We start from the raw sequence: 9600 nt of genomic DNA, 5'->3' as shown, positions 1-9600 counted from the left end.
TAAATCCGGAGAATACCATGTGGAACTTGACTTCAGATGTTAGGGATTGTAAGAGATCTTATATTGTATATATGTAGCTAGTAGCGTCGGATAGATATACGAAAACTTGTTGTTCGATTAATCTCTCGGAGAAGGAGGAGGTCGATCACTTCTATCTGTATATGTTCATGACGATCTTGTGTACTTAATGGTTCCCTTCATTTGCTTACTAGCTGGCGTGTAGTGAGTTCTCTCTATACGTATAGTACGTAGCGTCGACTAAGCACGGAGATAAGAGAGGTCACTTCTCTCTATTAGCTAGCTAACACAATATATGAAACCCCTAAATTAACCATACAAAACCCCCAACCCCCCCCCCCCCCTCTTCAAAAAAAAACAAAAACCCCAGCCCCTGAACTGCTGACACGTGGATGCTTTTTTGTCCCGGTTGGTGTTACCAACCGGGACAAAAGGCCCTCCTGCCTGGGCAAGCCGCAGCGGCCACGTGGAGCCCCATCTGTCCCGGTTCGTAGGCGAACCAGGACTAAAAGTATTGGGCTTTAGTCCCGACTCTTTAGTCCCGGTTCCAAAACCGGGACAAATGGGCCTCTGGAACCGGGACAAATTGTCCTTTTTCTACTAGTGCATAGGTTTTCTTAGAATTTTTTTAATTCCTTGTGAAAATTTAAAACATTTCAGATTTGAAAAAACCTGGGATGTAACACTTCGTGTACGTACTCCACCTAGAATGAGAGTGTATGTGTGTAACATCGACCTAGATGGTTTGTGCAAGAGAGTCGTAAGTGTACGTGTGTACATGGGAGAGAGGGAGGGGGGAGAGAAGGGTATGTGTCAATGCAATGCGTGTGAAAGAGAGGCCTGAGCGGTACATCTAATTGATGGAGCGGTACTACCGGCTCTTTCCAGGTCCGGCAGTGCCGACCTTCTCTACCGTGTAGCACCAGATGGTGGTAGTACCGCATGCAGCGGTACTACTGGACCAGTACTTTTGATGCAATACCAGGAGCGATACTACCGCTCATGTAGAGGCATTCCTTAATTTGAAAAGTTGAATCTACAACAAACAACTATTTTGAATTAGCTTTGCCAATGAAGTTGGAATCTGATTCGGGCCTTTTTCAGCGTATTTCCCTGAAGCATGTCCCGATGTGCTTTTGTGGCAAATCTTAAGTTGATTCAAATCAGCTTCGTCAGTGAAGCAAATTTGAATCCAATTGAAGCTCAAACAAACAGGGTCAAAGGTAGTCGATCTGCTTCACATACATGTGCTTCATCGTTCAATAATCTTGACAGAAATAAACTTCATCAGCCACTTCCATAATAGACTAAAGACTGCATATATTTCACATTACAGGATAAACATGATACAAGCGCATCATTAAGTCCAAAATACAGCAGGTTCATACATGACATGATCAACTTCAACTTTGTCTTACATCAGGTCCATCCATTAAGTTCAAAAACCAAAGTACACTTAAACGGTACTGACTGGCACCTAAACAACACATACATGCAGTACATTACGTTTTCAGAATGAAAACAACACCAACAGCACACAACATCAGGACACTTGCAACTAAGAACTTCATCATCAACACAAGCTCTCACACTAACCCTATCAATGCTGAAGCTTGGTGTTTGCTCATGCCAATGAATGCCTCATTTCCACTCCTAGGCCTGCTGGTGGAAGCGTTCCTCCCACTCTTCCATTGCATCCTCAAGTTCCTCCCATCTGTTCTTTGTTTTGCCTATTGCATCCACAATAACACCACCAACAAATATGTTGTGAACCACAATTTACACAAACATACTCCAATTCCCAGTGCCAGAAATCACTAGTAAGCTAGCAAACAAGAAAATCAAGTAAAAAACGATGTCAAATTTTAAGCCAAATTCCTAGAAAAAACACGTTGCCGACTCAAATTTCACAAAAAGAAAAGACATAACTTGGCTCAAGTAGCGACAATACATAGTTCAAAGTACGATCGGAACGCACAACATAGGTTCACAAAAAATAAAAACAACAAAGTTCACGCTGGGGGCAGCAGCACCACAAGCCCACTAACAGTATCAGGGCGTCTTTTCACAAAGATAGAAGCCCCATGAGTGAAGTCGATCCCACCACTCAAGAACATGGTGTGAGGTGACCTTCAGCTTTACCTTCAATCAGCGAAGCCTGCACTCGAACAGTATTATACCTGTTAGCAATGTCCAAGACAGCAATTAATAGGGTGATGCCACATAGTGCAACAAGATTGCCTGATAACTAGTACAGAGTACTTCTTAAGTGCATACAACATCGTGTTGTAAAATGCACGGATTGTCAACAAAACTATGGCCCTTTTAGAGGGGACTATTGTAAAATACTTGCAACTACTGCTATCGCCCACGCATTACTCTGCTATGACATGTTTTCCATTTAATTCATGAAACAATGTGCATGATTATAAACTTTCATCTTTGTGATGAAAAGATGTACTCTAATCAAATGATCTCTCCAGTACTTTAGACACAAGGATTGTAATTTTGATTAAGTTTGATCTATTGCTACAATTTTGATAGTGGTGTGGCTTGTTAGCAGTGAAGTTTTAGTACAGTATACTACTGATAATACAGCTCTACGACACCTCAGGGACCATTGTGATGTTCGGTAAAACAATTCATAATAGTGTACCTTAGTAGGATATCCATGCTAGAGTTAAACATTTATAATCATGCGTCTATATTAATTGACATAAGCATCAACTAAAAACGAAGTAAATATGCCCTCAACATTATGAAGCACCCATATCCACCACCAAATATGCCAAGTATTTAGTTCTAAAATTAGAAACTTCAACTGTTCAAGAATGTTGTAAAGGAACTTGGAAATTCTTGAAACGTGAAATACATTGAGCGAGTTTTCTGTGGACCACATCTTGTTGTTGCTACATATATCATGTAAAGAACTAATTGTTTATTCAAATATCATGGCACCACATAATATAAGATTGCATGCTAACTGTTTACTCACTGTATTTTATTTATTTATTTTCGTGCAACTTGGGGCCGAGCAACCCCTCTCTTTCTGCTCATTTGCGTCCCTGTATGCGCCTTCTAGTGTTTAGTGTACTCTATACGAGGATCGCCACCATGTAATTTGTACCCTCTATCAATGGAATGATACGCAACATGCGTATTCGCAAAAAAAATTTAAGCACCAGTTTCAGCATCAGAGCATCTTACTGGAGTTGTCCGTTGCCTTTTCGGATTAAAGCCTTGCCCAACAGTTGTCAGTTCCATCCTTGGATTCTTCCTTGGGCTGAAATCCTGGCAAACATTCTCAGTATAGCAATGTTCTTGACTCAAATGCTTATGTGTACCTGGCCAGGAATTATAATAGCATTAAGGTTTAATGGATTCAGTACTATCACAACAAAATACCCCTTTAAGACTCTCAATTACATGTTTAATGCTCATTAACAACGAACATTTCAAGCACAAAAGATGAAAAACGTGTCTTGTGCACATTTCAAAACAACAACAAATCTCCATTACACTAAAATGTGTTGTTGCTCCAAGTTTGACAGCCGACAAAAAACTTGTGCACATTGCGAAACAGTAACACATCCCCTGTATTAAGAGAAGCCGCCAAACTGCTCCAAGTTCTACAACGACAAAAAACAAGTACTCGCTCAGATCCATATTACTTGTCACTAGATACATCCATTTCAGCTACACAAGTAATATGGATCGGAGGGAGTAATACAAATAGAAGCACACAAGAGACCGAATGAACTAGTCTGACAATATATTTAATATTATTATCATTCATTCATATAACCCATTGAAAAGTGCATTTGTTGTTGTCAAGAAACAACAAAATTCCAGGGACCAATTGTGCAGATTGAGATTCTTCCATGTTTGGAAGAAACGTGCAACTTACCTGCATTTGTCATTGTCGAGACCAGAGAGTTTTCATAAGGAGATGCCCAGATAGGAGACATAGTCTCTGAGGGTAGAGCATCTGCAATGAGTTCGACAGTTAGAAATGGCGACAGATGGAGGTTCGTCCATGTTGGGAAAAGAACGTGTGATTTACCTGCATTTGCCTTGATATATTTAGAAGGAGATGCCAAGATAGCAGACATGGCCTTTGAGGACAGAGCACCTGTAATGAGTTTAATGAGTTCACCTGTTAGAAACGGCGGTAGATGGAGGTTCGTTCATGTTTAGAGAAGAAAGTGCAATTTACCTGCATCTTTCTCTGTTGTAATCAAGAACTGGTCATAAGGAGGTGCCAAGATAGCAGACATGGCCTGTGAAGGTAGACCACCTGCGATGAGTTCAGCAGTTAGAAATCGCGGCAGGTAGCCAGGTACTCAATGCTTAACTGTTTACCTGCATTTGTCACTGGTGGGATCCCATAGTTTCTAGCAGGACCTTCCAAAGGATGGAGCACCTGAATGAAGGATGGAACTTCTGCAACAAGTTTAGCAGTTAGGAATCTGTCGCAAAGATACATAAACACCAAAAATGAAAAAGAAAACATAGGGACTTGAGACTCGGTTAGAATAAACTACGTCCATAATGCAAACCTTTATGAAATGCAAGCTGGAATGATGTATGATGAAATCAAAGAATAACATGGCAATGCATTTCAGTAAACTTCACCATAAGAGTTGAAGAAAAGCATCAAACAAAGACTCGGAAAGAAGAATGGCCAGTTATAAACCAAATTCATGCAACTGAAGCATGGAAAATCAAATATCATTATCAGTGACGCGTATATTGCAGGTGCAATTTTGATATGGGATTTCCTCGTGGTTTGAAAAATGCGAAGGCATCCAACTAATTTACCTGCTTTTGTTAGTGATGAAAGTGCAAAACTTTTAGCATGCCCCACCAAGGTAACAGGGATAGTCTGCGAAATTCGGGCAACTGGAAAACCTGCAATGAGTTCAGCAGTTACAATTCAGAAATGGCAGCAGATACCCACAATTCGGATGAAGTGTAAACAAAAACCTCAAGCTTGATGAGGCTGTGCACTGAGGCAGAAAACTTCTGCATTTTCTTGAACAGAATGTGACAAAATGTGGTAGAAATTGAATGATGATTGTGCATCATGACACGCATTAAGTGTGCAAACATCACAGTAATGCATAAAGCATAAACCTAGCAGCTCATTTCACAAGCAAGAATAACATAATCGGTGCAGTAAGAACAATGTGCATAGGAATCTTTTCCAAACAATAATGGTGTGAGAGAATTCAAATCATGACAAGGTATTATGTGTGCACACGTCACAGCCCATCAATACCCTAAGCATAAACCTAGCATAACAGTTCAAAAGCAGCAGCAACACAATTGGTGCGGTGAGAGCAATGGACTGTAAAGAAGATACAAAGGAACGTAGCCCACAATAGTACCAAACTAAAGGCAGTAATATTAGTTCAGTCTAATTTTGCAGAGAATTATCCTACACTGCTGTGATCTCTGTAAATCCAGTGAGGAAAATGAGATAACATTTAAGGGAATTTAGGTGAGAAATGGCTTGAACTAAATATTATAACAATTGCAAACTCGCTCCAAAGGATGTAATAACTTGTGACAACCAACATAAATCCCAGGTAGGAAGGGGAGATACAAGCGACGAAACTAAATGTTTTTGAAACAACCTACCATCCTTATTGACACATCGAAATGGATACTCATGCCCTTGACTAAGGTCCGGCCAAGCTTCCAGCCGTTGATCTGAAGATGGTAAGTTTCATCAGTTGCTAGTATGTAATCAAGCTACTAAATATTACTGATTACAGAAGGTTAAACACAGGCCAGAAGCGGCGGTGCATAGCAGAAGGTTAAAGCATGCGATAATGTCAAGAGAGCGGTGCGGGGAAATTAGCTATGACCAGGTTTTGAGATCTTATGGGTTTCAACTCTAGCCTACCCCAACTTGTTTGGGACTGAAAGGCTTTGTTGTTGTAACAGAAAGTTAAACACATCGGTTGATGTATGTATGAACAGGAATGGTAAACAAATGAAAGACGCACGGAGAATAATCTAGTTTTACCTATAAGGTAAATCGCCCATTCCTTTGTCTTGAGGACTAACAAGTCTGCCATTGCAAAAAGAAAAATTGTTGACAATGAATGCACATATACAAAAGTTATAGGGCACGCAGTAAAATATCAATGAGGCATATAGCCTTTTAATTTGTACATCTGGAGTAACAATTAACAATTGCATGGATTAATTGTTCAGTTAAAGTTTTGCCCTGGTTGGGAAACGCTTGATGGTGTTGTTGTAACAGAAAGTTAAACACATCGGTTGATGTATGTATGAACAGGAATGGTAAACAAATGAAAGACGCACGGAGAATAATCTAGTTTTACCTATAAGGTAAATCGCCCATTCCTTTGTCTTGAGGACTAACAAGTCTGCCATTGCAAAAAGAAAAATTGTTGACAATGAATGCACATATACAAAAGTTATAGGGCACGCAGTAAAATATCAATGAGGCATATAGCCTTTTAATTTGTACATCTGGAGTAACAATTAACAATTGCATGGATTAATTGTTCAGTTAAAGTTTTGCCCTGGTTGGGAAACGCTTGATGGTGTTCAAGTAATTTACCGAAATCGGTGTCTGATGACATGCCAGGATTTCTAGCCGGACTTCTGAATGTACCAAGATTACTCCGCGAGAATGGATCAACAGGAGCACCTGCGAAGAGTTCAGTAATAAGAAATGGTAGCAGGTTGGCAGGCGAAGTGCAAATAACACCACAAAAAATGACACGGCTACTACACAGAGGCTAACTTCAGAAAAATGGTGTACTGCAACGGCTACTACACAGAGGCTAACTTCAGAAAAACGGTGTACTGCAAGTGTATAGGGCACATAAACAATAATGGGAGTGGAAGAACATAGCATAACGATGTACTACACGTGCATAGGGCACATAACAGGAATACCCTAAGAATAAACTTAATGCAACAATCCAACAGCAACAAGAACAAATCGGTGTGGCAAGAGCAAAGAACCAGTTAAAACGATCATCATTGCATGGCCTCATTCTATTTTTTGAGGACTGATTTGAGATTGTGCAGACGTGATCAATATGGATAAAGGTATTATTATTGTCAATCGATACAAACTTAATGTAGCAACACAGGAAGTGGAGACAATGACATTACATAAACCCTTTGCAACAACAACAACAACAACAAAGCCTTTTAGTCCCAAACAAGTTGGGGTAGGCTAACATAAACCTTTTGCAGTACACAAAAAATTATAAATTAAAGGGTTCTTTTGTTTTGGAAAGATACTAAACTAAAGGCTTTCTGCAAATCAGGCTAAATTAAATCTTCAGTTTGAAGTGGGAGTAAACTAAATATTTGGTTGCCTAAAAGAATCTGAAGCTACCTTTGTGTACCATTGGAGTACAAACATATTGAAGTGGATACCCTTGATGCCGCTTACCAGCTTCCAAATATGAATCTAAGAAAGACAGCAAAAGTTTATTAGTTGCTAGCGTGCGATGAAGTTGCCAACACCTAAACAAAGAAAAAGTGTTACCAACAAGATCCACCATCCATTCTTTTGCCTTAATTAACGATTCTGCCATTGAGAGAGGGGGAAAAAGGATTATTATTGACAAACAGGGAGCATGCATAAAGATTTTATTATTATTATTTTTGCATAAGAGCAACCCTAAGATATTTGTGATGAGGATAATGTACCAGAACTTGACCCTTCACAGTGACTTGATATCGAAGAAGCAAGCCTGCACAAAGCAAGAAACATATGCAGGTGTGAATAGAATAGAATGCCATCAGAGATGATAAAAAGAAAAAGGCAGAACTGAAGATGGTTATGCTGATGCACATACATCCTCCTCTTATGAAGATAGTGCTTGACAAGAACAGAGCCCGGGATGGGGCCTCGCTTCACATGGCGCCTTGGACGGAAGCTAGCAAAAGATTTCATATGAGGCGATCAAACTGATGGTCACTAGCCAAGAAAGGATTGATATAGGTACTGATCATGTATGATTTACTAGCATACCCGAAGCCAATGGGGAGTACATTGTGGGGTTCCGCTGGGCCACGCGCCTCTTTCATATGTTCTCTCAACTCTGGAGTTTGATAAGCCAAGTAAACGACAGTGGACGCCGCTTTGTCTCTCACGCGCCCAAAGTCCAGGGAGTCCCTTCATGCATGAATGAATACAACATTTGAGCATGAATATTGCTTAGGTGTAAAGTTTCTTTTGTATTGCTCTGATCTGAAGAGTTGTCAGGCATGAAAATCATTTATCTGAAGGCTGACACCCACAGAGTTAGTTGGTTTAGGGAATTCTCCTCCTATTAGCCCAGAAGAGAATACATGTAGTACAAAATTCAGAAACTGGTTCATAGTTGGTTCAGAAGGTTCAGAAGAAATGATGGGTTTATTAATACTCTGGAGTAGATCAGAAAATAGTGATGTACCTGAATCCGCTGGAGGAGTGGAGGGACCAGAGGATGGTGCGGAGCTTGGTGATGGCGTGGTTGATGGTAAAATTCTTGGTGAAGCATATCCTGAGAGCTGCAGAGACGGCACGGCTCTCGGGCGCCCCGGAGACGATGTCGTGGACGGCCTTGTGCACGCGGAGGAAGTGGAGGAGGACGCGGCCGTGGGCGCCCAGAGCAAGGTCGCACGGCAGGAAGCAGGAGAGATGGTCGATGGCCTCGTCCCACCGGCCCGCCTTGACAAGGTCGGTCAGATGGTACAGGTCGATGCGCGCACCCGACTCGCCGGTAAGCCTGTGTGCATGTCACTCCTGGATCAGATAGAAAGAAGTGTTGAGTAAATAGGCAATTTCTCGATTAAATTAAGGGACTGTCTATTTAGCGTTTGACTGTTTTTGAATTCGGCAACATTCAAATTTCCTGATGTATAAACAGATCCACCTATATGTCCAAAAGCACCCAACCCATCTACTGTATGATCTGTTTTTCTTAAAAAACACGGGTCAGCTTAAGCTCTAACCCAGTTTCAACTAAACCTGGGCCACAAACCCCCTGGACCACAGCGAACTGCCCATCAGCTTGCGACCCCCTGGACCACAGCAAGAATGAAGAACAGCAGCCAAACATTGAGGGAGATCCCAGGAAAATCAATCAACAAATGATCCCCAGGTCAGGAACACTTCTATTTCAACACCAATTCTTCAACCCCTTCACCCGCTTCACCTCTTTCATGGAAAATATGTAAAAGAAACTAATCAGAGAAACTAGACACAAAAATTAGAAACAACAAGAAACTATGGAATATGTTATCGCTAGCAGTTGTGAAACTTTGAAGTCTAGAATCAAGAATTACAGTGGCAACAAAAGCATGGAAATTACACTCTAATCTTGAAACATTCAGAAATTGACAGAAATTCAGTGCTGAAGTATCATACGAAAACAAGGCTGCAAATAGAAGACAGAAAATAATCAGAGCCTTCACACTGTGTAGACAAAGGAAATGACACTGCAAGTACCAGTGATTGCAAAAACTGGTGAACTTGCACTGCCGATTACCAAGAATTACAGTGTATGAGTCCAAGAATTATAGTGTAAATTCCCTACA

General features: G+C 40.7%; 1 protein-coding gene across 4 annotated transcripts; it reads right to left on the bottom strand.

Moving 5' to 3' along the window:
* Positions 1–1923: 1923 nt before the first annotated feature.
* On the bottom strand, positions 1924–9594 carry LOC125528671. 4 transcript variants are annotated; one of them, XM_048693115.1, is made up of 17 exons: positions 8475–9594; positions 8051–8194; positions 7875–7955; positions 7726–7769; positions 7562–7603; positions 7409–7483; positions 6617–6706; positions 6375–6419; positions 6053–6097; positions 5662–5733; positions 4840–4929; positions 4381–4461; positions 4235–4315; positions 4082–4150; positions 3926–4006; positions 3226–3362; positions 1924–2198 (listed from the first exon to the last, which is right to left on the bottom strand). In XM_048693115.1, exons 2-17 carry the CDS (start codon positions 8104–8106, stop codon positions 2193–2195), a joined length of 1095 nt encoding a protein of 364 aa, XP_048549072.1. In that variant the 5' UTR covers positions 8107–8194; positions 8475–9594; the 3' UTR covers positions 1924–2192. The 4 variants fall into 4 exon arrangements, with proteins under 4 accessions (XP_048549072.1, XP_048549070.1, XP_048549071.1 ...); XM_048693113.1 differs by having other exon boundaries at positions 1924–2176; XM_048693114.1 differs by lacking the exon at positions 6053–6097 and having other exon boundaries at positions 1924–2176.
* Between the last annotated feature and the right edge of the window lie 6 nt (positions 9595–9600).

The sequence above is a fragment of the Triticum urartu genome, unplaced genomic scaffold (assembly GCF_003073215.2).
Source record: "Triticum urartu cultivar G1812 unplaced genomic scaffold, Tu2.1 TuUngrouped_contig_5030, whole genome shotgun sequence".
NCBI lineage: Eukaryota > Viridiplantae > Streptophyta > Magnoliopsida > Poales > Poaceae > Triticum > Triticum urartu.
The sequence above is the reverse complement of the archived record's forward strand: the minus strand, read 5'-3'. Positions and strand labels throughout refer to the sequence as shown.